At 51.7% G+C, this 25,239-nt stretch overlaps 10 protein-coding genes across 10 annotated transcripts; 4 read left to right on the forward strand and 6 right to left on the reverse strand.

Moving 5' to 3' along the window:
- Positions 1–35: 35 nt before the first annotated feature.
- Positions 36–2,356, reverse strand: EDD37DRAFT_617286 (fungal-specific transcription factor domain-containing protein). Its single transcript, XM_062815721.1, has one exon. It carries the CDS (start codon positions 1,909–1,911, stop codon positions 106–108), a length of 1,806 nt encoding a protein of 601 aa, XP_062675424.1. The 5' UTR covers positions 1,912–2,356; the 3' UTR covers positions 36–105.
- An 855-nt stretch (positions 2,357–3,211) lies between these two features.
- EDD37DRAFT_671349 (cytochrome P450 family protein) lies at positions 3,212–5,082 on the forward strand (the record flags this gene model as incomplete). Its single annotated transcript, XM_062819407.1, has 7 exons — positions 3,212–3,608; positions 3,665–3,919; positions 3,969–4,594; positions 4,642–4,756; positions 4,811–4,861; positions 4,927–4,952; positions 5,008–5,082. The coding sequence occupies exons 1-7, from the start codon at positions 3,287–3,289 to the stop codon at positions 5,080–5,082; spliced, it is 1,470 nt and encodes a 489-aa protein (XP_062675425.1). The 5' UTR covers positions 3,212–3,286.
- A 399-nt stretch (positions 5,083–5,481) lies between these two features.
- On the reverse strand, positions 5,482–7,853 carry EDD37DRAFT_604424 (uncharacterized protein; the record flags this gene model as incomplete). Its single annotated transcript, XM_062814743.1, has 4 exons — positions 5,482–6,465; positions 6,519–6,743; positions 6,815–7,493; positions 7,543–7,853. The coding sequence occupies 4 exons, from the start codon at positions 7,851–7,853 to the stop codon at positions 5,482–5,484; spliced, it is 2,199 nt and encodes a 732-aa protein (XP_062675426.1).
- A 510-nt stretch (positions 7,854–8,363) lies between these two features.
- On the forward strand, positions 8,364–10,422 carry EDD37DRAFT_671362 (putative salicylate hydroxylase; the record flags this gene model as incomplete). The annotated part of the gene is made up of 7 exons (XM_062819408.1): positions 8,364–8,390; positions 8,445–8,770; positions 8,824–9,237; positions 9,287–9,373; positions 9,425–9,506; positions 9,560–9,637; positions 9,688–10,422. The coding sequence occupies 7 exons, from the start codon at positions 8,364–8,366 to the stop codon at positions 10,072–10,074; spliced, it is 1,401 nt and encodes a 466-aa protein (XP_062675427.1). The 3' UTR covers positions 10,075–10,422.
- On the reverse strand, positions 10,346–12,685 carry EDD37DRAFT_57317 (siderophore iron transporter). Its single transcript, XM_062814365.1, has 4 exons — positions 12,171–12,685; positions 12,016–12,119; positions 10,580–11,967; positions 10,346–10,524 (listed from the first exon to the last, which is right to left on the reverse strand). The coding sequence occupies exons 1-4, from the start codon at positions 12,273–12,275 to the stop codon at positions 10,385–10,387; spliced, it is 1,737 nt and encodes a 578-aa protein (XP_062675428.1). The 5' UTR covers positions 12,276–12,685; the 3' UTR covers positions 10,346–10,384.
- Positions 12,686–14,496, reverse strand: EDD37DRAFT_57310 (putative alcohol dehydrogenase). The gene is made up of 4 exons (XM_062814363.1): positions 14,237–14,496; positions 13,342–14,187; positions 13,174–13,290; positions 12,686–13,122 (listed from the first exon to the last, which is right to left on the reverse strand). Exons 1-4 carry the CDS (start codon positions 14,384–14,386, stop codon positions 13,096–13,098), a joined length of 1,140 nt encoding a protein of 379 aa, XP_062675429.1. The 5' UTR covers positions 14,387–14,496; the 3' UTR covers positions 12,686–13,095.
- Positions 14,497–14,921: 425 nt separating this feature from the next.
- Positions 14,922–16,657, reverse strand: EDD37DRAFT_57352 (aldehyde dehydrogenase). Its single transcript, XM_062814367.1, has 2 exons — positions 16,182–16,657; positions 14,922–16,117 (listed from the first exon to the last, which is right to left on the reverse strand). The coding sequence occupies exons 1-2, from the start codon at positions 16,531–16,533 to the stop codon at positions 14,982–14,984; spliced, it is 1,488 nt and encodes a 495-aa protein (XP_062675430.1). The 5' UTR covers positions 16,534–16,657; the 3' UTR covers positions 14,922–14,981.
- Positions 16,658–17,706: 1,049 nt separating this feature from the next.
- EDD37DRAFT_57356 (cytochrome P450) lies at positions 17,707–19,895 on the forward strand. The gene is made up of 2 exons (XM_062814368.1): positions 17,707–19,003; positions 19,079–19,895. The coding sequence occupies exons 1-2, from the start codon at positions 17,936–17,938 to the stop codon at positions 19,526–19,528; spliced, it is 1,518 nt and encodes a 505-aa protein (XP_062675431.1). The 5' UTR covers positions 17,707–17,935; the 3' UTR covers positions 19,529–19,895.
- A 1,146-nt stretch (positions 19,896–21,041) lies between these two features.
- On the reverse strand, positions 21,042–21,752 carry EDD37DRAFT_645299 (uncharacterized protein; the record flags this gene model as incomplete). Its single annotated transcript, XM_062817618.1, has 2 exons — positions 21,042–21,604; positions 21,656–21,752. 2 exons carry the CDS (start codon positions 21,750–21,752, stop codon positions 21,042–21,044), a joined length of 660 nt encoding a protein of 219 aa, XP_062675432.1.
- A 1,757-nt stretch (positions 21,753–23,509) lies between these two features.
- Positions 23,510–24,756, forward strand: EDD37DRAFT_57391 (uncharacterized protein). The gene has a single exon (XM_062814376.1). The coding sequence runs from the start codon at positions 23,614–23,616 to the stop codon at positions 24,649–24,651; it is 1,038 nt and encodes a 345-aa protein (XP_062675433.1). The 5' UTR covers positions 23,510–23,613; the 3' UTR covers positions 24,652–24,756.
- The last annotated feature ends 483 nt before the right edge of the window (positions 24,757–25,239 follow it).

Here is a 25,239-nt window from a genome sequence, read left to right on the forward strand (position 1 = left end):
GGAAAGGATGTTGATGAAGACGTTGATAACGGCATACAAAGGAGTATAGTATGCAACCCTAGAATGTGTCAGTCCATGATCCTTGTCAAACAGCCGGGCATCTACTTACGGCATTGGACAACTCGCATCGAGCTGAATGAACCTGCAATCAAGGATCGCTGCCCTTGATGTCTCTGCTACAATCGAGCAAGACTGAGCGATCTGGAGCTGAAAATCTGGATGTCGATCAAGTCCGGTACCGCGGAACCACGGATGTGCCAGAGTTGTATGTATATCCCATACCAAGTTGTAGTAAAGAAACTGTATCGATAAAGCTTGCTGCATATCGAGGCCGGCTGGTGGTTTCGTGATCTTCAACGGAAGGTCGATCTGGCATTGAGCTTTCAGGTTGGCTCGAAGTGCATCGAGCTTCATTTGAAGCATCGTAACGTTGTTGACCAGATTTTCCGGCGCCTGGCGCCACGCGGATGCCGTGAAGAGCATTTTCCGGATTCTTGAGGCAAGATGGTTGATTTCTATGCACGCTTGCGTGTACCTAACATTGACTGAGTCATCTGATCGTCCAGATGTTGGAAGCTGGCAGTTGATTTCTTCGTCATCAATTAAACCAGGACGCCCGGAGCGACAGGCGATTTGTTTATCGAGGCAGTAGATGGCCCAAAATACGCATTGTCGCAAAGACTTCTCTTCCTCCGATAGATTCCAGGAAGGCACAGGTTGTACATGCAATCCTTGCCCGCATGCAAGACGATATGCATTGGCAACGAGCATATACTGCAACATTCGGCAGGAAACCGCCTCGGAAAAGTAGGCCATCAGAGTCAAAGCCTGTACGCCCACTACCGAGGTGCGAAAGTAGAGCAACTCGGCATGCACGGAGAGTGCATTCTCGAAATAAGACCATGACTCTTGGTGGGCCTCGGTATATCCTTTATCACGAGATCGCATCAATCGACATCCCGATGCAAAAATGACATTGCGCAGGGCGTACCATGACGGGTCATCGTCGCTTGTTGAACTGAGATAGGATGACCGGAGCCTGGTCTCAAAGCACGAGCGTCTCACTATCCCAAGGGCGGCCTCCGTGGCTTCTTCAAAATATGCCTGGGTGAATTTGAGGGCGTCCTCAAGACCCGGTTCCTCTTTCCGCGCCTTGGCTGGCTTCTTCTCCATCTTTAGTCGTCGTGCGACATCCTGAGTGAACCGGTTCGCAGTTGGTTTGAAATCAGGCTGTTTCACCCTGTCCTTGACCCAGGCTATACCTGCTTGTGAGCAGATTGCCATGCTACTTCGACCCCAATAGACGATGTCGTCTTGAAACGTGTGATAGCCGCCCACGTCTTCACGATCATCCATGGATGTTGATAGGTTGGGGCTCTCCAGGCGTTCCCACGGCGCCTCGTTGGTGCTAATGTGTGATGGCGTCTCGATCACAGGACGTGGCAATTGGCTCCGTGGTGGCGGTTCTACGTAATGCTGATAGGACTCGACTGCTTCACCGGAGACTATATGGCGCTCGCCGACATCGAGTGTAGATTGGAGTTGTTGTTGACTCATCTCGGGAGCACTTTGTTGTGGCTGATCGATGCCCAGTGTTGAGTGCAGAGGATGATCTCTTGTTTTCGCGCCGAGAATGTCCGAGAGCTGCTTGTAATCGTCGGTAGATGTCCTTGCCGCTTCCAACAGGTCCTTGAAACGAGCCAGCCTACGTGCCAATGAAGGCAAACCTTCGCGACTTCTTTTCTGCCGTCGCTGTCGTGGGCTGAACACACACTCAACTCTATGCTCGATGCAATTGCTGCACGGATCGTCGCCAACACAACGTATTTTCTTCGTCCTGCAGAAATCGCAAGCAGTAGCCCTTTTTGGTGGCACAGGGGCTTGCGCAGCATCGTTCTGTGGTTCCTGCATGGTCGAGTCTGACAAAGCTCGGGGAGTTTCCCGCTGTATCAGGGTTCTCGCCACGACCCAATTTGGGTGTTAATATGGTACTGTCTGCAAGATTGGTGCCTTCCTTCGGAAGTCGACTTGGAGCCAAGTCTGTTTGATTTGCAGAGGCGTTTCGCGCGGCCTAGCCACGCAGTGAGCCTCATGCAAGATGGAGGACAAATGGCAGACGCTGGTGGGAAAACATTGGGGTATGTGTCCTCGCGTGTGAATCTGGGGTTCACTTCTGGGGTGCCGGCATGGTTGGCGCACGCTATGGCCCTCAAACCAAGGATGTGCGACTATCGCTACTGTCTCCGTACAAATCACCTTTTCGATCTTTGCGATTGGTCGACCTCCTGGATTTAAACTAGGCTTGAGCCACTGACCTGCTGATTGGCATTGTCCAGGTGTGGACGTTCATCGTTCCCAGGGTTTGGAGCTTTGAATTTCCAGGTTTTTGCCGAAGCTCCGGCCAATGCTCCGGGCTCCGGAGGGATTGGGGTGGTGGTAGTGCATGGGAGGTCTGTGGGAGGGAGGGGTAGAGAGTTTTTGGAGGTCGTTGATTCATACTTTCATTCTTCCTTTGAACCAGATGATTAATTTAGTCTGCAAGGCGGTCGACCTTTGTCACTGCTGTTGAATCGGTAGCACTGCGTTTCCAAGAGTCGAAATGAATCTTGCCGTCCGAGCAGCACTTGCACAGGTGAGAGCGGTGACTACTGGTTTCAAGCACAGGACCTCAAGCAAGGTGCATCCACCGCATCCGGAGCCTGAACATGTGCAGCTTGGCAAGGGAGGGCAAGTACACAACTGTCAGACAGCACGCAGGATTGGTGGCGCTCCGCACCACGGTTTCAACCTTGTATGGTGTTACACTTATCCCTTGGAGGCGTCGACGAGGTTCTCCTGACCAGGTAGGCAAAATGATGCCGTATAGGCCTATAAGTACGTGGTAGATGCACAGATAGTTGTAGGGGGACAGAGCGATCAATGTATCATATTATTCACACTGTTTGACAACAACCCTTGCGCCTTCCCCAAACCACCATGGCTTCTACTCCCCAAGCTAAGTCGATGCCACGGTCACTTCGGACGTGTGGATCTGGGGTAAATACCCAGTTCCCGTGTTCAAAGGTAAGTCTTAATTGCTAGTTATGCAAATGCAGATTGTGCACCGCAGTTTCAACAGTGCATGTGGTGCACGGAGCATTCCCGGGGTGCATCGGAATGAGGAAGTGCTGTCGGGTATACGGCATTGTTCACAGAAGGCTGCAGTGCAGATTGAAAGGAGTACCCATCTTGCCTCGTCTTCAAAAGAAGTGCTTTAAAGCAACAGCTCGAGTCTGGCCCGAGCAAGATGCGGCATTCAGGAGGTGACTCGTTTGCCCACCACAACATGCTTGCGCTGACAATGGGCTTCCCACTCACGACGTGGCTGTTCCTGGCCGCCGTGGTCGGTCTGCTATGTCGTTCGCTTTATCTGCATCTCTCGTCACCACTCGCCAAAGTGCCAGGTCCGTTCATCGCCAGGTTTAGTAGATGGTGGCTCGCATACCATGGGTGGAAAGGAGACTTTCACGAGCTCTTGACAAGCCTGCATGAGCAATATGGAGATGTCGTACGTATCGGGCCCAACGAAGTCGTCACCATCTCTCCAGAGGCGGTCAAGAAGATATACGGTGAGCTTCTTCAATAAAATTGGAATGAACACCCGTGTTGATGTTCACCTTTTCAGGCGCTGGTTCTCAATTTCGAAAGAGCGAGTGGTATCTCCCTCAACAAGGCGAGCGGAAGTTCGACCTGTTCGCCGAGAGAGACATCATTATCCACCGGAATCACCGCCGGCTCGTGAACAATGCCTATGCCACCAGTTCGTTAATGGAGCTGGAACCGTACATGGACAGCGCCATTGCCTATTTCATGACAACCTTGCACGATGTCCAGGGTCAACGCATAGACTTTGGACTATGGCTCCAGCTTTTCGCCTTCGGTATACTCCATCCATAGTAGCCCACGGCGACAAGCTAACGCAAATCCAGATGTCATTGGTGAAGTGACCTTCTCACAGCGATTTGGCCTGATGGATGCAGCAAGGGAGTCTGAAGCATTGAAGCAGATCAAAAAGGTCCTAAGGTCCACGTCTTGGGTGGGTCAGGTGCCTTGGGTCTACAAGATACACCAGCGCTTACGGCCAGTCATCGGCAATCGCCTGGCGTTGACTGCGCGCAACGGCAGCCTTCGCCAGTTCGCTATGGACCAAGTCCACTCACGGATCCTACGTGGAAGTGACCACCGTGATATGCTGGGGAGATTTGTCGAGATCAACAAGGCCAAGCCCCTCGAGTTCGATGAGGCTGCTCTTGTTTCCATGACCGCCAGCAACATCGCCGCAGGCAGCGACACCACGGCTATATCTCTTCGTTCGATGATATACTACCTCCTCAAGAACCCTCACTGTCTGAAGAAGCTTGTCACCGAGATCGATGAGGAAACGAGGGGAATACCCTGCGATACTGTCGTAACATATGAGCAGGCTAACAAAATGCCATATCTCCAGGCTGTCATGAACGAGGCTCTACGTATACACTCCATTGTAGGCCACAGTATGCAGCGAGTAGTCCCTAGGGACGGGATTCAGATAGGGGAGTATCACATTCCGAGTGGCGTATGTCTAGTCTGTCCTCGTTCCTTTTATCTACTAACCAGGTCCAGACCATAACAGGAACAAGCCCCTATGTTCTAGGCCGATCTGAAGGCATCTACGGACCTGATGCGAAGAAGTTCCGTCCAGAAAGATGGCTCGAAGATGGAGACAAGTACGATCTTTGTACGTACGATTCTTCCGGGGCGTGAGTTGTTGCCTGACCTTTTCACCACACAGGGTCCGGGTATCTTGCGTTCGGCGGCGCTTCAAGGCTGTGCATTGGCAAAAGTAAGTCCGAGCTGACCGACCGACCTCATGAGAAGACCAAGATTGGCTGACGAGGGCTGCGACAGACATCAGCTGGATGGAGATGTCCAAAGTAGGCACACCATCCTTTCGACTCTGAAGATGGACAGACGCTTATCTATTACCAGGTGCTCGCAACTCTTCTGCGGAATTTCGTAGTCGCATTCGCTGACGCGGAGACTGGCTGGCAAGAAGTTTGCTAGTAAGTAGCTATGTCCCACCAAGACTTCTACTCGAGAAGCTGATGTGCACAGTGTTTTTGTCCACCAGACAGGACTGAATGTTACGCTGCGCTCACGAGAGGTCGCAGACTAGGTGTCTACGTGAGATGCGAGCCTCTTCCCGAAACGGTGGCAGCATTTGGCGAAGAGTATCTACAACCGAAGAACATTGATGGCAGTGGGTGCCCCCCAGCAATCGCGAGCCCTAGAGTGATCGCCCTGATAGCCTTCTGAGTGTCAGTGGATCATAAATTTAAGGTCAATCCTTGTACACGTAAATCTCCCAGTGAACATTACATGGTTCTATTCAGTCGAGGCTGAAGAGCGCCAACAGTCAGGCAATGCCACTTTTTCGCAGTGGCCGCCGCCACCACCGTGCTGTCAATTCGAAAAATCATTCATGAAGCTCAGGAGTATATCGCTGTTGAACTGGTTTGCTCCTTGCGAGAAAGGCAGCTGATTCAGATCCGCGGGCGCAAGAGCCGAGAAACCATGATTGTTGGAGCCCGGATATTGAAATGGGCCACCACTGGTCACGCCATCGTACCCAGTTACACTGGTCCAATTCCAGCCAGAAAAGTCCTGTGGAGGGCATATGTCTTGTGACGGCTGTTCAGAGTTCATCACGACACGATTGTCTCCCAGCAAGGGATCAAAATGCGTGTCTCTGATTCTGGTAGGCTTGTCAAACCCTGATAACGAGAACCCGAGGCGTTGTAATAAGCTGGCGATTTTCTTAGACAGGCGCTGCGATGAGCGCGACAGCGAGTATTCTCGCAGCAGTTTCAGACCCTTTTCTATCCCTTGTTGCACGGTCTTGTCCATTGCAGGGAGACAGTCGAGATCTGGCGCCGGCCCATGAGCCGGAGAACCGTGAACGTAGATAAGGAGAAGTGTAGATAGTGCGGATGACAGAAAGAGGTTGAAAAGTGGCTGCTGGGTAGCGTACAACCCGTATGTCCCGTCTGCTGTGACTATCATCTCGATGGTATCGTTTGCCAGCCGAGTCATATCCTTCACCTGTGCAACGTTTGTGTTGAATGTTTGCGTGGAAAATAACAGCGGTCGCATAATGACAATCCTGAACTGATTCGCACGCAAGTACAGCACGAATTGTAGCAGCAGAGGGCCTCGATCCAGCGGCGCTTGAGGGTCGATCTGGTCGACCACGGGGCTGTCTCGTCGGATGCGAAGTTCCCTGGGTAGACTCTCCTCCCAGCGGGATACTTGCCAGTTTACGAATTCGTAATCTTCATTGTTGATCCTGCCTTTTAGTTGGCCACGCTCATCTGTCACAGCAGCCCAAGCTCTTGGACCCATCCTCATGTAAGTGGTCATTGCTTTCAAATATGGAGGCATCGTATCCTTCGATCACCTTGTAAGTATAGCATTTCCGGGGTCAATCCAAGGCAACATACCATTTCAGGGATGTCAATCTCAGTGTCCTTCAGACTTAAAGGCAGACCGGCGTTGAAGTTCAGTTGACGATCGAGGTAGATGCAGGTGCAAAGTACAACAAGTACTCTTGCGTGTTCAGGTTCTGAAGGAAAGTATTGACGGCGTATGTCTTTCAAGTGTAACCCAGATTCGACCATTATGCGTGACGCAACGACCACATAACGAGAGGCGAGGCGAGAATCGTCCTGAAATAGATGATAGAATGCCTTGTTCGTTAGCTTCGAAGCCAAGTCGAGAGCCACTCGGACACACTCACTGTGAGAAGGAAAAGGATTTGGCCTCCCAAGGTGAAAGTACTTCCTACTATATGGTTGGTGATGACAGGGATCAGATCGTTGTGGATTTTTCTGGCTACAGCGCTGCTACCTCCGCCTTCGGCGAGCAAGCCGATTGAAATAGCCATCTTCAGATGCGCAATATCTATGGCTGCTGACAATTCAGTGGATGCAGTATGGCTCTCAACCGCGAAGAGCGAGGTGGCCATCCGCTGTAAGGACTCTGTATCTACCAGCGGATGCAACATTTCCACCGATTCGTGGTAAATTTGAATCAGTCGAAGGGTATCTTGCAGTTTCAGCCCATGTAAAGATGACGAGACTGCCGTGAGTGGCAGTTGTGCAGAGTTGTCTCCATCGTCATTAGAGCTGACTGATGCTGCCAACTCTGCATTTCCCCATGATCTTTCTGGCTGAGTGCCACTCTCTTGCTGAAGAAAAATTTGGGCAACGCGGAAGCTGAAATCTGCGCTGGTAGGACCTGCAAAAACAGGCGATGGCATTTGAATGATGCTTTGATTGTTCTGACTGGGTCCACTCCCGTCTTCAACGAAGTGTTGTTCGGTGGTTTCCTCGCTGGCCGACTCATGCTGCTGCTGTTCAAGGACAGCAATCTTCCTCTGCAGCTGAGTAACAATGCCTATTAGCTCGGAGAGCCCACTGTCGACAAATTAGGAAGAGCGTCATTGGCCGTGGATGAATACCTCACACTTGGCTTGAAGATTTCGGATTCCGGCGTTCTGATGTTGCGCTCGACTGCCCATTGACGCCACGTGGATCCTGATCATGACTTTTGGCATATCGACAATCAAATGACCGCCGGTCGCATGGCGTGCAGGGCAGTCTACCGTCACAGCGAATCTTTCGGCTTTTGCAAGATACGCATGCCTCCTCCACATAGACCGCCCTCTTCCGGGCGCCGGGGTGTTTGGCGCGAGAGCGTCTGGGTGCAGAAAACTGACTACTTCTGCTTTCGGAACGTCCAGAGGAAGGTGACTGTTCAGCGCTTGCCCCAAGCATTGTTGCTGTGGAATAAAGTGTTTCTGCGGAAGGCGGTCTGGGGTAAAAGGAACGGTAGTAATAAGAATGTTCGTTCCGGGTCCTCGGCGTAACAACAAGTCTCCGTGAACTCCGCACATAAAGCAGGCATTAGCGGGGTCCCCCAACATCAGGCGGGGGCCAGGAGCAAGGCAGCCTTATCCGACCAGGTTGCGTGTCGGGGAACCTTCGTATAGCAACCCACTAGCGAATGGAGTACTCTTGGCTGGAAAAAGCTCAACGGAATGCGGCCACGGAACGAGACATCGTCTCCTCGTCCAGTGCTCGCGCAACGGCCTTCCGCATGTGACATGGACAGTATGGGTGACCATTTTATAGCCATCCTCGTTAAGGGTTCCTGGGAGGAAAGGCTGTGGCAGTCATCACATATCCGAGTTCGACCCCAAGAAAGTTGTTGAGACAAAGGAAGTCGCAAGAGAGCACGGATACTGTTTCAACCGCCTCAAGGTTATATAGAAAAGTCTGTATCAGATGGGATCCTATAGCCCAGAAAGCCTCGTAAGAGCACCGGACTCAGCGTCTTGCGGAAAGATTACTAACCGCATGCTCCAGAAACAGGCGCTTTATCCGGTCCACGTTGTCGTCGTAGGAGCTGGAATTGGTGGTCTCGCTTGCGCAATCGCATGTCGACGATCAAATCCACCACTGGAGGTTACGGTCCTTGAGCGAGCCCCAGAGATCCTGGCTATCGGAGCCGGTATTCACATCCCTCCGAATGCCTGTCGGATCGTCAAACATCTCGGCCTGGTCGAAGAATTGAAGAAAGCCCAAGCATATTCTGTGGAAGGCTTCACCTTACGACGATACGAGGATGGGCGTGTCCTTGCTGAAAAGCCGATGGGAGATAGAATGGAGACTGAGTATGGGGCAGAATGGTTGTAAGTGTGCAATAACACGTTCTCACCCCCATAGCAGAGCCTGACAGAAGCAGAGCCATTCATAGAGGAGACTACCAGAATGTTTTGTTGGGTTCTGCTCGCAAGAACGGGGCTCAGGTTCTTCTTGACGCAGACGTTGTTGGCGTCGAGGAGGGTACTGGAGAATCTTCAGGAAAGCAGATTGTTCTGATAAAGAGCAAAGATCCTATAACGGCAGACGTCGTCGTGGGCGCCGATGGACTCTGGTCTGGGTTGCGCGAGTACGTCCTGGGCTTCCCCAAGCCGCCACTAGAAACTGGTGACCTTGCATATCGGGGAACATTCACTCGAGAACAACTCAAGGCATTCAAGAACAAAAGAGTCGACGAGATAATGGAAGCCGCAAACGTGCAAGTCTGGCTGGGTTCGAACAGGCATGCAGTGTTCTACCCCTTGAGAGACAAGACAGAGTACAACCTGGTCTTGCTGTGAGTTATCGGTCACCGTGGTCGAATGGTAAGCTTACGAAGGTCACAGTGTTGCTGACGATCTTCCGCCGGGAATGCGTACTGCACAAGGAAATCTGGATGAAATGGCCGCCAACTTCGAAGGGTGGGATCCTGCGTATGATATTTCCCCCGTGTACATCTTTTGTCGTTGCAACTGACCTTATAGCTTGAACCTGATCATCTCGTGCCTCAAGTCTGCCCTAAAGTGGAAGCTTCTTCATTTCCAGGAGCTTGATCAATGGACAAAGGTACGTTTCGAGACGCCGAAACGGAGGCCCCTTAGGCTGATCGCAAGACACAGGGCACAGTTGCACTGCTCGGTGACGCTTCTCACCCTACTTTGCCATATCAGGGCCAAGGAGCTGCGATGGCTGTGGAAGTAAGTGCTCTCGATATTGTCGCATCTCATAGGGGATACTGATCTACCAGGACGGTGCCATTCTCGGACTGCTCCTATCCAAATTGCAGAATAGCGGTATAGCCTCGGACCCTGAAGAGAGGTATGCACAGTTGACGGACGTTCTACGATTGTACGAGGATCTGCGGAAGAAGAGGACAGAGGTCAACGTGGCTGGGGCCTTGGACACACGCCATTACTACCACTTGTCCGATGGAAATGAGCAGATCAGGCGAGACCAGGAGCTGGCTGAGCTTCCTGCATCGAATTGGGAAGGCCCGTGCAATTTCAACTGGGGGGACGCGCCGTACCAAAAGAGCTTGCTGGGGTTTGATTCTCTAGCTGACGCCGAGCGGAATTTTGATGCCTGGCTGGGAAGGAGACGGCAAGGCGGTTCCCAGGGAGACGTTCGTCTGTAGGCATGTTTTGACGGAGAGCGCACCTAGCATATAGCTCCAGCTTCCGGCAGCCTTGAGCATGTGGTCTTCCCACAGCAGAAGGACTGAGACTATACTGATAGAGCTAGTGGCCTTTCACGCGACAATGCCTAGCGTCATGAAATTACATGAGGGCTCCGGATCGACAACGAGTGACCAGGCCTTAGTGAAGCTAACGAGCTCCCTGCATTCAGGCAGAGCCAGTCTTGTCTGAATACAATATGGCTGAAGACTAATGACACATCATGTACAAAAAAGAGCAGTCTTGACTCAGCATCTCCATCACTTCAGTCTATGCTTCAAGAGTAGTTGCCTCCACATGTTTCGCCTCTCCAGCCATTTCCGCTTCGACAGTCTTTACCTCGATGCGATCAAGAGGTGCATCGATCTTGGCATTGAATTCTTGCTTTGGATCTTTCAGGAAGATCGTAGCTGTTGCGTGTTAGTCAAGGTGTAACAGCCAACAAGGGAAATCGGGGAAGCTTACCCGCAACACCAAGGGCTGCAAATGCGCAAGCACAAATGTAAACATCACGGAAGCCGATCACATAGGCAGACTTCAGAGCTGCGCCTGCCGCCTCCAAAGCCTGGAGAGTGACGCCGGGCAGCTTCAGTGCAGCTTCGGTTGCACCAGCGCTCAGATCGGCAATGAGAGGACCGACGGTCTCCTCGGAAACACCCAAGGGGATGACGGCGTTAGCCACCTTCGGGAAAAGGTTCTTCGAGAGTCCCTGACTAAACAGAGCGCCGTAGATGGCAACAGCGACGGAGCCACCTGTACTTCTGATAGAGCCCATAAGACCTGACGTGACGGCAATAAGCTCTGGTGGAGTTGAGAGCTGCGCGGTCGTGTAAAGCGTGATGACACCACATCCTAGACCAGAGCCATAAAATGTGACATAGCCCCAGAAGTGAGACTCAGATGTGCTGGCGGTGACTGAAGCCATAAGAGCGGCGTAGATCAGAAATGCTACATTGGAGAATATGGCTGTAGGTCGAACAGTCTTGGTCCGATAAATGTAACCTCCAATGAGGAAAGACATGGCCAAGAGGCAGATGAAGGCAATCGAATAACAAACCAATACCCTGAATGATGAAATTCCCGTGACGACAATCTCCATGGCATACGGGAAGTAAATGTTGGCCGACATGAAGACGTACCCCTCGATAAAGACCGCCACCAAGGCAATGGGAAAGTTCCGGTTCTGGAAGAGTCCATGATGAAAAAGTCCGTCCTTCTTGATCTTCCACTCGTAGCCGATGAGAATGAGTATGAAAACCACTCCGATGAGGAAAGCAGCCAGGATGTGGGCATCGGGCCAGCTGAATGGATTCTGAGAGTATGAGAGACCCAGACAGAAGAGTACCAGGCCTGCGATGTACAAGAAGAATCCGATCCAGTCCAGGGTGCGGATCTTCTCGCCGAGGGTCAAGGACAGTTGCAACTCTCTGGGCGGCGGGTTGTAGAGGGTCGCTAACATGAGGGTCGACAGCGCATATATCGCCGCACAGATATACCAGTAGGTCCGGAATCCTTCAGGGTTGTTGTTCGTTATCGCTCCACCGACAAGCAAGCTGAAGAGAGATCCACAAGCAATGGCAGCGTTGCAGGCACCTTGAGCAAAAGACCGGTATTTGCGGGGCATGGTCTCCGAGGCGACAGCGTGGACAAGTGGCTGAGCACCGAACGAGGCGCCGCCTACCACAAAGCCGACTATCGCCATTTGCATGGATGATGCTCTGGAAACGATAATACTGCCAACAAAGCCCAAGGAAGTCGGCACAACCAAGAACCATTTTCGTCCCCACAGATCCGCAGCTCGTGCAATAGGAGGAATTGTCGCAGCAGTCAAAATATTGATTGAGATCGCCGGCCTTCGTTTGTAAGTGCGTGCTCACTCTGCAACAATTGATGAGACCAACCAAGAGTCAATTGCTTCTCCGCCGACAACAGCAGCGATAGACCTGGCGTAGACTCCGGCCCCGATAATGAACAGCATCTGACAGAAGTACTGAGAGCACAGAGCCTGTCATTGATTATAAGCCAATGCTCATTTGCCACAAGGGGGCACACCGACCAAAAGGAGAGCAAATTCCTTTTTATGATTCCAGACGATGATCTCCTCGTCAAGCGGTTCCATGGCTGGAGCAGGCTGCTGAAAGTCGTCTCGAGACTTGTCCATTTTAAGTCTGTAGAACGCGTAGGTGTGGTGTAAGGCACTCTTGATCGATGAACGTCGATTTCATGGACTTTGCAGAGAACTTGCTCCTGGGGATCAACACACCTTAATAATCCATGTTCGTGAGTGTCAATGTTCTCCGGATGGGGTATATTGCTTGGACCCCGGGTCCCCAGGCACTCCAGGTCAAGGAGGGTAGAAGTCCAGATCCAATATTTGACGTTAGTCCGGGGTTTGTGGGGCGTTCCCACCACTTCGAGGAAGCGAGTGGCGCTTGGGCCGACGAAGTCTGCGACTAGTTTCCTCATTCCGAATTCTGTTCCGTTGGTAGCCCGTCCTGGACTCCTGGCCAAGCTTCGAGAATAAGGGATCTCGCTTGTATTACTGAAGATACCCCTACTCGTACCGGGATCGAAAGGTCTTGGAAAGTCTGGGGTAACCGCAAGGGTAAATATTTTGTAGTATAGGAGGCCGATAATCTCTGTGACGGTAGGCGTGGACCTGCATGGTATTCGCCAACCCTCCAATCGCCATTGTTATCTTACTCATGTTGTGCTGGCAGCATTTCGGGTAGCGAGAACCAATTTGTGGTGATATGCTAGGGTCATCTTAGCGCAAGTGTAGGCTTGAGTGACTGCCTCGCGACAGTAGTAGCTGGATTAGAGCAGGTTTAGTACGGCTATCACCGGACCCAAAGCAGGCTCCCAGCTGCTGTTGACCACCTGTATAAGCAACGTTCGACGGGCGGTGCAGAGCACTACACCGCTTTGCCGTGGCGTAAGTTCAATCATGTAGCATGCAAAGGCGTTGCTCGAGGACAGTTCTACCAAGCCAATACTGGCTTGATTACCTGAGCAGTATGAGAAACAGTTGCAAAAGGAGGAGGGAGCACGAATCGTACCTTTCCCGATTTCATGTCGTTGATTGCCTGGTCGATGTCCGTTGGAGGATAGGACTTGCACAAGCCTTCGATAGGCAACAATCCATCCTGATGCATTTTCACAAGCCGCGGTATAAGCTGAGGAGTTGTCAACATCCCACCCTCGCTCGAAAAAGAGGAGATGCTTACCTCTTGTGGGTTAGCATAGGCCCCAGTGACTCCGATGATTTTCTTGCAGTGAATAAGCATATCCATCGCCTCAACACTGAGATGCTCCCCAGGCACAGGGGTTCCGACAATGGCAAATGTGCCCTGTTGAGCAAGCGCTTTGATGCCACTGTTGATCATTGAGGTGGCTCCCGTGGTATCAACTATGAAATCGACACCACGTGCGGCGGTCTCTCGAATGGCAGCTTCAACATCCTTGTAGCTCTTTCCATTCAATGCGTGGGTTGCTCCCAGGGATTTCGCCAGCTCCAGCCTTGATTCGACAATATCAATCGCGATAATTTCAGCAACATTCAGGCTTTTTGCCGCCATGAGAGCGGTAAGGCCGACGGCACCCAGCCCGAGAATGGCGACACTATTGCTCGTCTTCGGTTTCAACACATCGAGCAATGTACCCGCGCCTGTCATGAAACCGCATCCCAGCGGAGCCAAAAATGCCAAATCTTCGACCGGACCAGGATACTTGACCGCAGCTCTGACATCGCAAACCGCCAGCTTGGAGAAAGACGACTGACCAAATACAGAGCCTCTGATAAATGCGCCATTGGGACGGCGGATAGAAGTATCCTCAAGTCCTCTCGTCCCTCCGAAGTTGGTTAGAGCGATATTGTCGCAGGCTCCTTTGCTACCGTCCTCACATCCTCTACAGCTCATGCAGGAGGCGAAACCAAGCAACACCCGATCACCTACTTTCAGCCCTGAGCTCCCCAGCCCACGGCCGAGCTCGACGATGATTCCAGCACCCTCATGTCCGGCCACGACCGGAAATCCCCCGATTGGCATCTTCCCATGTTGTATCACAAGGTCCTGAGAGAGTGGTAAGGTTTGAAATCCTTCCTTAGGGGGTGAAGCTCACAGTGTGGCATAGTCCAGCGTATTTGATGTCGACAAGAAGCTCATTGTCGCGTAGTTTGTCCAAGACAACGTCCTCCACGACGAACGGTGCACCAGGCTTTTCAACAACAAGTGCTTTGGTAGTTATGGGTGTTTCCGACAACGAGCCCATGATTTGGTCCCCTTTCAAATTTGCGTAGCCGTCGACCTCCGGGAGATTTCGTGTTTTTCAGGACTCTAAGGCGATTGCACAACCCTTTCAAATAACCAGTGCAAATGCTTTGACTGATGTTATTGACATTGGACCGTTGGGCACAAATTTGACGCTAGGGTCATCTTGAGACCCGAGATGCCGCGACGAGGCTTCGGCCGGAACGATCAACGGAATAGAATCACGAAAAGCATCCACGGTCAGGCCGACCCACCCACTTCGAGCAAAACCGGCGCAGAACAGGTCTCGCAACTCCATCTTTGCCTCCGAAGCTCCGAACTTTCACCTCGAGCTTGTTGGGGAAGCGGGCGACTCTTGATGGGGAAGATTGAGATGCTGGAGCTCTATTGTGATCATAGCGTTAGACCTTGCCTCTTGGCAGGTTCACATGATTAGTAAGCACATGGGCGCTGCCACAGGGTGTTACCAGCTGTAGGTTGGGTGCTCTTCAAGATTCCATAGACAGCAAGCATCGAGCACATTGGAACAGAAGACTATTGTAGCACTAATTCCATGACATTTTCCCCTATGTGCATTTCAAAGCCTCCAACAACCTCTACAACGCGATGAAAACGCTCTTCAACTCCGTCCAATAGTCAGTACAATGTTTGGACAACTCCCGCCCATCACCACTCTGCTTCCACCCACCAAATGGCATATCGACAGCCATACTTGGTGAGGAGCAGTTAACACCCACACTTCCCGCCTCGAGCGCCTTCACCACTCTCAATGCGCGGCTGATATCCTTTGTGAACACACTGGCGTACAGACCGAACTCGGTATCATTTGCACGCTTCAGCACCCCCGCCTCGTCAGTAAAGGTATTGACGCACAAGACCGGCCCAAAGATCTCCTCCTTCATTACCCTGGAGTCCTCAGGCGGATTTTCGAATATGGTAGGCTCGACGAAATACCCGGTTGTCCCTTGCCGGCCACCACCTACCGGGATACTGATGTTGTTCTCCTTTGCATAGTCAAGGTAGGATATAACGCGATCAAACTGCGCCTTATCGACTTGCGGACCACGACGCGTGCCTGCTATTAGCGGGTCGTCGGCTGGTAACATCTCCACCATAGCTGTCTTCATAGCATCAATGAACTTCGTGGCGATAGACTCGTGTACATAGACGCGCGAGGTAGCGACACAGGACTGCCCGCTGTTCACGAGGATGCTGAATGTGGCCGCAGGAACGGCTCTGGCGAGATCGGCGTCCTCAAAGACGATGAGCGGAGACTTGCCGCCAAGCTCAAGCGTGACATTCTTGAGATTGGACTCGGCGGCAGCCTTTTTGACCGCGCGTCCTGCGATGACACTGCCCGTGAAGCTGATCTTCCGGATATCCATGTGTTTCGCAATTGCCTCGCCACAGGGTCGACCATAGCCAGATAGAATATTGAGGACACCTCGCGGTAAGCCAATCTCTTGAGCCAGGCGACCAATGACGAGGGAGGAAAGAGGCGATTTCTCGGAAGACTTGACAACCAGCGTATTGCCCGTAGCGAGAGCTGGCCCAAGCTTATTGACCAGCATGAGCAGTGGCACATTCCATGGCGTAATGGCACCGCAGACGCCGAATGGCTGTCGTAATGAAAGAGTCACCATGCCCGTTGTGTTGATGCTCGAATCCCCAGCTACGTCGAGTGCTTTACCTGCGAAATACCGCAGGAACTGCACGGAGAATTTGATCGAGACTGGTGTGAGACAACATGTTAGCTGTGGGCGCCAAGCTTTGGGAAGGTTGGGAAGCGAGCTCACAATCATCAACAGATGGCTTGCCCATGGTAATGGCCTCAAGATAGGCAATTTCTTCGCCATTGCGCTCGATAGCGTCCGCAAGTTTGTTCAGATAGCCATTTCGCTCAGCGGCGGATAGCGCAGACCACGCAGGGAACGCTTCTTTCGCAGCCTTGACAGCGAGATCAACATCTTCGACGCCGGCTTCGTACACTGATGCGGCTAGCTTCTCGGTCGTAGGGTTGTACACGTCGAGTTTCTTGCCGGACACAGATGGCACGAACTCTCCATCGATGAAAAGCTTATCCTCAATGTGCTTGGGCTTGTATGAGGACCCTGAATGGGCAGTGTCGTTGGTTGCGCATGGTGCCATCTTGACCAACAAAAGTTTTGATAACGTGTGCAAAAGATGTCACTGTGGCTGCCAACAAAACTGCAAGCTGAGACCCCAATCTTCTTATGTCTGAGATCTGAGTGAATAGTAATGGTCCGGGGCACAAGCCTCGCTTTGTCCGTGTCACACCTTGACCGGATCTAGGAGCTTCGAAGTGGCGGCCCCAGGAAGACAAGGTTGGCTGGAACCAATGCTCCAGATCTCGGGTCAAGCAATAGCCGCATAATATCACTTCGATTGCAGGGGTGGATCAGCACGGACAGTTGTAGGACACAAACCTGGAATGAAACTGGAATCCAAATCGACATTTGCGGCTGGACTTTCGGGTTCACAGGGACGGAAGTCAACCTGGATCCGAAGGCAGGTTCTTTCCGTGACTAATTCCGGGCCCCGAGCAGCCTGAACGCATTCCATCTTTTATGCTGACACTTACAACTTTCATGCCTGGAGAAGTTTCAGTCTGGAGCATTTGTCCTAGAGTTCATGATGTGGAATTTTCGCCGCTTGGGGGAGCACCAAGTCTGTCATCGTCGTAGAGGTTCAATAGGTAAGGTAGATGTTTTCAATGTGATAGGGTCGTAAGATTACGGAGAAGGCAAGACCCTTCATTTACAACGGTCTAGGCGCCAAGGCTGGGAAGGGTGCAACATCACCTCACCTCCTCCTGAGAAGATTAGAGCTCCAGATAGATTAATTCCACCTGTATGGAAAGTTCTGCAGCGCCTGAACCGGATGTGAATCTGGCTATTGCCCTCTGCAGCAGCGGTTTACCACTTGCAATGTGCAATAGGGTCACAGTGACAACGACTTTCGGGGCTACGCCTAGCACAGAGTATCCTGATCTTCCTCGTTCGAAGCCTTTGGAATCGTGGCCTTCATCAATGCCATCTTTCGATCCCGTCATCTTTCACAGAGTCTCGTGAGGTTCAGAGCGGGCGGTGAGCCATGAGTTTTACGGGTATATTTGTGTATTCAGGGATACTTCCATAAAGCCTTCACGGCTTCTCGTACCCCGCGCAGATACAACGATGTAAGACTCAAACTGGCCATGTAAATGGCTAAGAGTCTGCCACCATCCTGACCATGAATGTCCTTTTCATTGTTGAAGGCGGTCTCCGGGCCGAACAATGGTTCCTTTTGCTCCGAAGGTCCGCTGTCTATCTGGAGAGCATCACAACAAGCATTCGTGGCTTCCCCAGATTCTCCCGGCGTGCCCCAATCTACCATACCTGCTCCGGCCAGTGGCCCTGTTCCGAGATACTGCCATAGTGATATACCCTGAATGCTTCAGCCCCAGCATTGATCCTAGCAGTTCCCATTGAGAACAACAACACACAAGGGCAAAACACGAGTTCTCCCCATTCACCCTTCGCACCTCACCATGACTACCTCAGCGACCATGATTCAGCTGCAGAACCTCCCTTGGTTCACAGCCTTGTGGACCCTGCCCTTGCTGTATCTGGTCGGCAAGATCGTATACAATATCTACTTTCACCCTCTAGCAAAATTTCCGGGACCATTCTTCGCCAAGTTCACCTCCATATACCCCCTAACGTCAATGGTCAAGATGAATCGAATTCGATGGCAGCACGAAATGCTCGAGAAGTACGGCAGTCCAGTACGTGTCGGAACAAATGAGCTTTATTTCTCAAACATGAAATCGTGGCAGGACATCTACGGGCAGTCGTCCAACCCATGTCCAAAGGAGAAGGTCTTTTACGACATGTTTACTGCAACGGGGGCAGTGAGCTTGCTCAACGAAAGAAACAAGGCTGCTCACGCCCGCCTGAGACGCCTGGTATCCCATGCTTTCTCCTTGAAAGGACTTCTGCAGGACGAGCCCATGATTCACCAGAAAGTGAAGACGCTCCTGGACGTCGTCTTTGCTCCGGCGGCCGCAAATAAAGGATCAGTGGACATTTTCCAAAAGACGTTGGATCACTATCTCGATATCACCACGTACTTGAGTTTTGGGCAATCCTTCGACTGCGTGTCCGGCAAAGGTACCCTCAACCACGATGACTTGGATGCTTTCATGCAAACTGTGCCGCTTCAAGCCTTCTTCCCGCAGCTACGACGGGTGCCTCTCAAAAAGATCCAGGATGCTTACAAGGCCTTGGACAGGTTGATCAAGTTTGCGGAAAATTCCGTCAAGGACTTCTACGACAAGATCAACAAGAACGGGGACGATTATGCCCGAGGTACTTTCCTAAGGAATCTGGTAGATGCTGTCGACCCCGAAACGGGCAGCAAGCTGACCGGCCCCGAACTTGTCGAACATTCTATCCTTTTCCTCGTCGCAGGAAGTGATACGACCGCGGTGACAACTCTATACACGATCTGGGAAATCGGCAAGAGACCTGATGTGAGAAAGAAGCTCCTGGACGAAATTCGTACAACGTTTCCGGACCCCAAGCACGAACCTACCTACGAGGAGACCACCAAACTGGTAAGTGCTGACTACCATCGATGATAGCCAGGCGGGCCGTCACGGGTATCTTGATAAGCTAACGTGGTTCTCTAGGAGTACTTGAACGCGTGCATCGAGGAGACACTTCGCATCTGGGGGCCCCTCAGTGCCGGCTTCCCGCGCGTATCGCCAGGCAAAGTCATCGGCGACCATTTCATCCCTGCGGGCGTCCAAGTAGCGACTCCAGCGTACGTGACAGGACGTGACCCGAAGGTCTTCCCCAATCCTAATGAGTACATTCCGGAACGGTGGTTGAACGCCACGACTGATATGAAGAACATGTCTCGGCCGTTTAGCTATGGTCCCCGAAATTGCATCGGGAAACATTTAGCAGACATTGGGCTTCACTTGACTCTTACCCGGCTGTACCAGCTCTACGACATTGAGATCGACCCAAGCATGACGGACGCGATGATGGTGCAGAAAGATCGGGGCGTTTCCGCTCCGTGGGACGAGAAGTTGATTGTGCGGCCGACTTTTATCCATGGCAATATCGGATCGTGAAAAATCTGAGGTTCTAATTTGGGCGTTGACTTGACGCGTTTTTCATTCTGTTCTGTATCGTTGGCAGTGGAATGAGTTTGCAGTGGAATGGGTTGGCAGGTGAAGGGATAGTACCAGTACTGCTAGTCGAGCCAAATGTAAACATAGAAAGGGACCATTTTTGTCTCTGGTCTATAGGTGTCAAGGCTCTCTTCCTCACAGGGACGCGGCGAATATTCGGGTTCGGCTGTACTAAATGGGTATACCGTCGTTGACCGCATTGACCGAGTCGAGTCAGTGTCTGGGGTTAGGTTTAGAGCCGAAACCCTGAAACCTGGAGAGTACCTGGACCATATCTCGACGAATTCACCATTGAATCAACCTTAATTTCTGACTTTCTCATGCCCTATATTCTGATTCCGAGGATGTATAAACTGCCGATTTCCCCACGATGTTGGGCAGACTTCTCCAGATCCTTCCATTGTGTCAGAACGGAGGGCAGCACGGTTCCGAGGAAGAAATTGGTCAGACGTGCTCCTTGGTCTGCTGAATGAGAATATCATTGCATAATACTTGGTTGCTTGACCTCTCCTCATTTTCATCGAGCATATCACAGGTGCCTCTACCAACAGCTATCACGCTACCTTCTTGTGGTGTTATTGACGTCGGTACGAAGACCTATCTCAGTCATGGTAGCCCCGAAGCCTTCCATCGTCATTGTTCCCGGCTCGTTTTCACCCGCATACTTTTACTCCGACATCGTTGACAAGCTTCGCCATGATGGATTCGAGGCGCTCGTCGAGGAGCTCCCCTCAGCGAGCAGAAAGCCCCCGCAAAAAGCCGCAACGATGCAGGAGGATGCAGCCGTCTTCCACGATATCGTGGAGAAACTGGCCGATGAGGGGAAGGATGGTCGGCACCGAAGCCGCCAAGGGCATTTCCAAGAGAGAAAGGAAAGAGGCTGGTAAGGAAGGCGGGCTCGTCAGACTCGTATACTTGACTTCGGCGGTCGCGACCCCTGGAAAGTCGATCGGGGACCTGATGGGATGAGCGCTGCCAATATTTTTCAAGGTAGACGTAGGTACTTCGACGACCGCGTTTGTACCGTACGTACTGAGTTGTCGTTCGCAGGGAGACTTCATGAAACATGTCGATTTCGACGAAGCCGCAAGACTGATGTTTTCGGACCTCCCACCCGAGAAAGGCGTTGAGATGGTCAAGAAGATGACATATCACTCGACGCCTAGCTTCCAGGACAAGCTCACCTATCCTGGATATAAGTATCTACCTGTATCGTGGATATTTGCCGAAGACGATCTCATCTTGCCTCCGGACTTCCAGCGTGCGTGCATCGAGATGATCGAGAAGGAGAGTGGAAACAAAGTTGATGTCCACAACATCAAAACTGGACACTGTCCCAACAGCAGCGCGCCTGACCTTGTCGCAGATGCAATTACAGCAGCGGTGAAGACGGGCTGCAGCGATAGTCTTGTTACCGAAGGTTGGGTTCTGGAGCAGGGCACGTCAGAACAGGTCAATAGAAGAGATAGCCCCATTTCGCTGAAAAGTCTTTGCCAATCTTCCAGGCTCTGGGATCCCATGACGCGCCACCGTCATCGACCGTGAAGCTGGTCATGCAGAATAAGTCGGCCAGAAATTCTTCTTCGTCAATCACGCTCAGCAGAGTAATCATGTTATCTCTCATCTTTGGGAAAGGAAAGCGGTCAATCCATGAAGGATGGACTCTGGTGATTTGGAGTGTGGTAGGGCGTATGGTTGTAGGTATTTCAGACCCAAAGGGCGTTGACTTGTGTGCAAAAGTGCTTGAGCATAAGAGACCCATCATTGCACCATTCTGAAACAACGCCGTGAAGACGGAGCCATTCAGGTACACTGGCATGCAGGTATCTGGTTTAGCCGATGGAGAAACGAAAGCCGGATATGAGCTAGGACTGCGAGGTATCGAAAGAGTGAGTGGACGCAGCGACTCTTCATTCTTGTCACGGTCGTTGCTGCCGGATTCTGGCGAAGTACTCGCCGTGTCTCTCGTAACTGAAGTACCCTCATTGGGGATCTTCGAGTCTGCTAGACGTTTCCCTGATGGAATGTCAGTAGAGAAGATGCAATATCGATTGGGATACCTCATACGTCGCGCCCTCTGTGCCAGTCTGTCTTGGATCTGCTTGCGCTTGCGAGGGTCTTGCACTCCATACCAGTCATTATCTTCGACCTGCGCCCTCCCCATTGTGAGTAGGTCGCTGAAGACAAGCTCCACCACTTGCACATGAGCTTTATTGGAGTGTCATCCCTTCCAACAATCCATAGAGTGGTGCTGTTGATGATCAATGGAAAGAATGGTGGAGAGTTGATCGGAGTTTAGGCATCGGTAAGTCCCCGTGGCCGGTCAGCAACCCCTCATTATTAATAATTGTGCCTAGTTTCTGACATTGGTCCCCTATCTTCTGACATTGAAAGATGTTGTACCTCTATCTTCTTCAGACCAGTCGTCTAATACGCAAGAGCCACGCATTATGGAGTCACTCAGACTTCGGCACACACAGTGATGGTTGAGTACTGGAAATGAAACAAGAATGGCAATTTCCCACCGGTATTCCAGAACAGCGCAAGAAAATCCTGTCATTCTGGTGATAGACATCATGCCCTGCGGTGGCATTCAGGCAGTGCCTTGGCTGCTGTCTCAAGTAACCGGTCATATAGCCTTGCTGTATTCGTAATTGAGATCTTGTGAACGAGCATTGAGGTCGGGCATCACTCGGCTGGCCCAGAGCCTCTTTGTCGATCTGGCCTCAATTGCCCTGATTTTCTAACAGGGGCCATGTGCCTTGTATGATATCATGAGACATGCTGGTCAAGGGCCACAGAGAGGAATCACACATGACAAGTAAGTCATGGAGTTGAACGAGTCTGCGCTCTGCTATATTTCAACAACTCGATAAGGACTTGGAACTCGTTGCCCGTGTTAGAAGCCCGTTGGACCCCGCCTAATGGTTCGGATACGACCCTGGTCAGCAGCGCCCATCATTCGGACCCGCGGGGTACAAGATCGGTGACAACAAACAGGGGTTCTAGGCACATGCTGTCACTGTGCGGCTTGCGTCGGATCCGATAGTCAGGGTCGCACCACAACCGCAACCATGCGAAAGTTACCAGAAATCAAAATCACCCCCTGTCCGGAGATCGGATTGATCAAAGCGTCAGTCAGTCTGGAGTATTTGTTTCTCATCCTCGAAGAGACAACTGGATCTTTTGGCCATTTTGAAGACGCGCCAAATCCGGGTTTATCGTGCTGATGAGTTGCATAAAGCTCGATATCTTGACGACCATTCCATCCTTATGTCTTTCCTCTGTTGAAAGACAAGCTCCTGCCTCTGGAGTACATATAGGACGATCACGAACAGAACAGACTTTGCCTGCCGTGTCCTTGCCACCCCCGTGCGGATGCCCCAGCTCCAGATTACAGGATTGAATTGTTTGTGGATTTGACAGACAATTATGGAGAGGTACGGAGTCTCCAAACTCTTGGAAGCATAGGCCCCGAACCATCACCGCCCATGCTTTCTTCTGCAGCTTTCCCATCTTCGTCCTCGCCTGCCGTCCTACGCATTCTCTTATTCGTCAGCTTACAACTTGCTCGACCCTGGCTTCGTGTCAAGCTACTCTCACCGTTCGATCTGACGTGGAGCGTGCTGAGAAAGCCGACCATAGAAATGGTCAGACCAAGAACATGTTTGTCCCCTTTCCGATGGAGCCAAACTCTCATAGCCCACAATATGGTCGAAGCACAAGCTCTCTCTCTCTTTGGTCGACTCGGGCCGGAAAATGGTCCAGTATGGGTCAGCAGTCGGATGCCCTTCCACCGGCCGTAATGGAACAGCATAGCCAGACTTCAGGGTCCCGAATTGGCACAGGTAATATTGATTGTTTGCTTTGCCCAGTCCTCGCTTTCTTGCTATATACCTTCTTCCGTCCTCCACTTCAACTTCCTATTCCTTTCGCCGATTGCCGTCTCCCACATCCGACGTCTGGCACTTTGGTGTTTCTTCCATATAGGTCTTCAGCAAGGCTGCGCATATACGTCGAACACCATGGCGTCATTCATCGACCGTCTGTTCCCTCTGGAACAGCTTGAGGCTCTTGGTAACAAATGGCCCGAGTCAGCCAACAAGAGGAGGAAGTTGGACTCTAGTATCAACCAGACCCAGACTCAAAGTCAACAACAGCAACCTTCAAGAAGACAACACAGTCAGTCTGTTTCGATAGATCCAAGAAGTCATCGTTTTTCACTCTCCAGTCAACATGGCAGGCCGTCTGCTCTAGCGCATGTCAACAAGCCGACAAGCACGTTGAAGAGAGCCAACACAGATTCCATGGCTGCTCGCCCGACCAGACCAACACCAAACATCAACAGCAATCCTACAGCAAAGTCATGCCTACCAACGTTTATCGAGCCATCCATACTCAAGGTCTACCTACAAAACCTCCATCCGAAGGATCGACCTCGATACTCAGTTCCTACCAGCCCCAAGGCTGACAGCCAACCACACGAGACGAAGCACGCGACGCACATCCAGCACGAAGAGTATGTTGCGTTCTCTCCTGGATCCCTGACCAGCGACTCCGCATCCCCAGCGTCGCTAGGAGACACTTGCCAAACACCTCCTCCAGGAATTTACGCGCAATTACGATCCGGTCCGTTCAGTCATTTGATCGACGGTTTGCGGCTGACCGACCACGAGCGCGATCTCATGCAAGACCTATTGAAGCCTACACCAGAGCCGATTCCTATCTCGACTGCAGCACCCGGCCAAAAACGGAAAGCGCCAACAGACTTGGATGTGGAGATTGTGCCGGACGACTTCTACACCATTGACCAGAGTCTGCTCGAGAAGATGTTCCCACCTTTTGTCAAGGAAACAATCCTGCCCTCAGGGTACGAATATGTTTCGAATATCGAAGCTACTCGGGAAAGCGACGTACATTCTTCTGGGTTGAGTCCGGTTTTCCTGGAAGAAGAGGACGAGAGCCCAGCTGGCATTGTTATGCCTGCGAACGATCCTCTCAGCGTGGATGACTTTTTCGACCTGGAAGAGGCGGCGTCAGCTCTGTCACCATTGACGTTATGAGACCATGTACATGAATGCTATCAGCGCGGCGTTGGGCAGGTACACAGTAGTGAAGTGTGGAAAACAGGGCTCAGTGATTGCTATATTCGACTCGGGAACTTCCCTACCAGTACTCCTTTTCATGCCATCTGCATCCCTTGAATGAACTGGTCTGATGCTCTCTGTGTCACTCGCTGTGCATGGCGGGGACCCAAATGAATGAACCTAGATCTACCCCTCTACCACCCGGATATTGCACCCCCAGCAATCACGTTGTGAGAGGTTCAGCCGCCTGTGCCCACCTAAAACTCCAAGCAAAACACAGCGCCCAAATCGTTTACCTTGCACCAATGGATGGACCATAGGTTGCTCACATCGCCCGGAAATTGTCAGCCGGTGCTCCTCATTCATCTTCTGCCCGCTCTGGCACTGGACTGCAGTATTGATTGCCCGGATTGCACACAGTCCCCTACCAACCGTGGCACTCACTATGGCTCTGCCTGTGACACACACAAGTAACGCAGTCCTGGAGTGTGACATTGTTTCCCATACGTGCGAGTCTCAGTCTCACAATCATAACACTCTTGCAGAGGTAAGCATATGATCATG

The sequence above is a fragment of the Exophiala viscosa genome, assembly GCF_022695815.1.
Source record: "Exophiala viscosa unplaced genomic scaffold EDD37scaffold_1, whole genome shotgun sequence".
Lineage (NCBI taxonomy): Eukaryota > Fungi > Ascomycota > Eurotiomycetes > Chaetothyriales > Herpotrichiellaceae > Exophiala > Exophiala viscosa.

Excerpts from the sequence above, each read along its gene's own strand:
- EDD37DRAFT_57391 (XM_062814376.1), top strand. The coding sequence starts at position 23,614 with ATGGCGTCATTCATCGACCGTCTGTTCCCTCTGGAACAGCTTGAGGCT.
- EDD37DRAFT_57310 (XM_062814363.1), bottom strand. The coding sequence starts at position 14,386 with ATGGGCTCGTTGTCGGAAACACCCATAACTACCAAAGCACTTGTTGTT. Across the intron at positions 13,291-13,341 it reads CCTATGCTAACCCACAAGAG|CTTATACCGCGGCTTGTGAA; the intron begins GTAAGCATCTCC and ends ACAACTCCTCAG. Across the intron at positions 13,123-13,173 it reads ACGACATGAAATCGGGAAAG|GTAATCAAGCCAGTATTGGC; the intron begins GTACGATTCGTG and ends CATACTGCTCAG.
- EDD37DRAFT_57356 (XM_062814368.1), top strand. The coding sequence starts at position 17,936 with ATGACTACCTCAGCGACCATGATTCAGCTGCAGAACCTCCCTTGGTTC. Across the intron at positions 19,004-19,078 it reads ACGAGGAGACCACCAAACTG|GAGTACTTGAACGCGTGCAT; the intron begins GTAAGTGCTGAC and ends GTGGTTCTCTAG.
- EDD37DRAFT_57352 (XM_062814367.1), bottom strand. The coding sequence starts at position 16,533 with ATGGCACCATGCGCAACCAACGACACTGCCCATTCAGGGTCCTCATAC. Across the intron at positions 16,118-16,181 it reads CAAGCCATCTGTTGATGATT|TCTCGATCAAATTCTCCGTG; the intron begins GTGAGCTCGCTT and ends GTCTCACACCAG.
- EDD37DRAFT_617286 (XM_062815721.1), bottom strand. The coding sequence starts at position 1,911 with ATGCAGGAACCACAGAACGATGCTGCGCAAGCCCCTGTGCCACCAAAA.
- EDD37DRAFT_57317 (XM_062814365.1), bottom strand. The coding sequence starts at position 12,275 with ATGGACAAGTCTCGAGACGACTTTCAGCAGCCTGCTCCAGCCATGGAA. Across the intron at positions 11,968-12,015 it reads GGAGAAGCAATTGACTCTTG|GCCGGCGATCTCAATCAATA; the intron begins GTTGGTCTCATC and ends TTACAAACGAAG. Across the intron at positions 10,525-10,579 it reads TGCAGCCCTTGGTGTTGCGG|CTACGATCTTCCTGAAAGAT; the intron begins GTAAGCTTCCCC and ends AACACGCAACAG.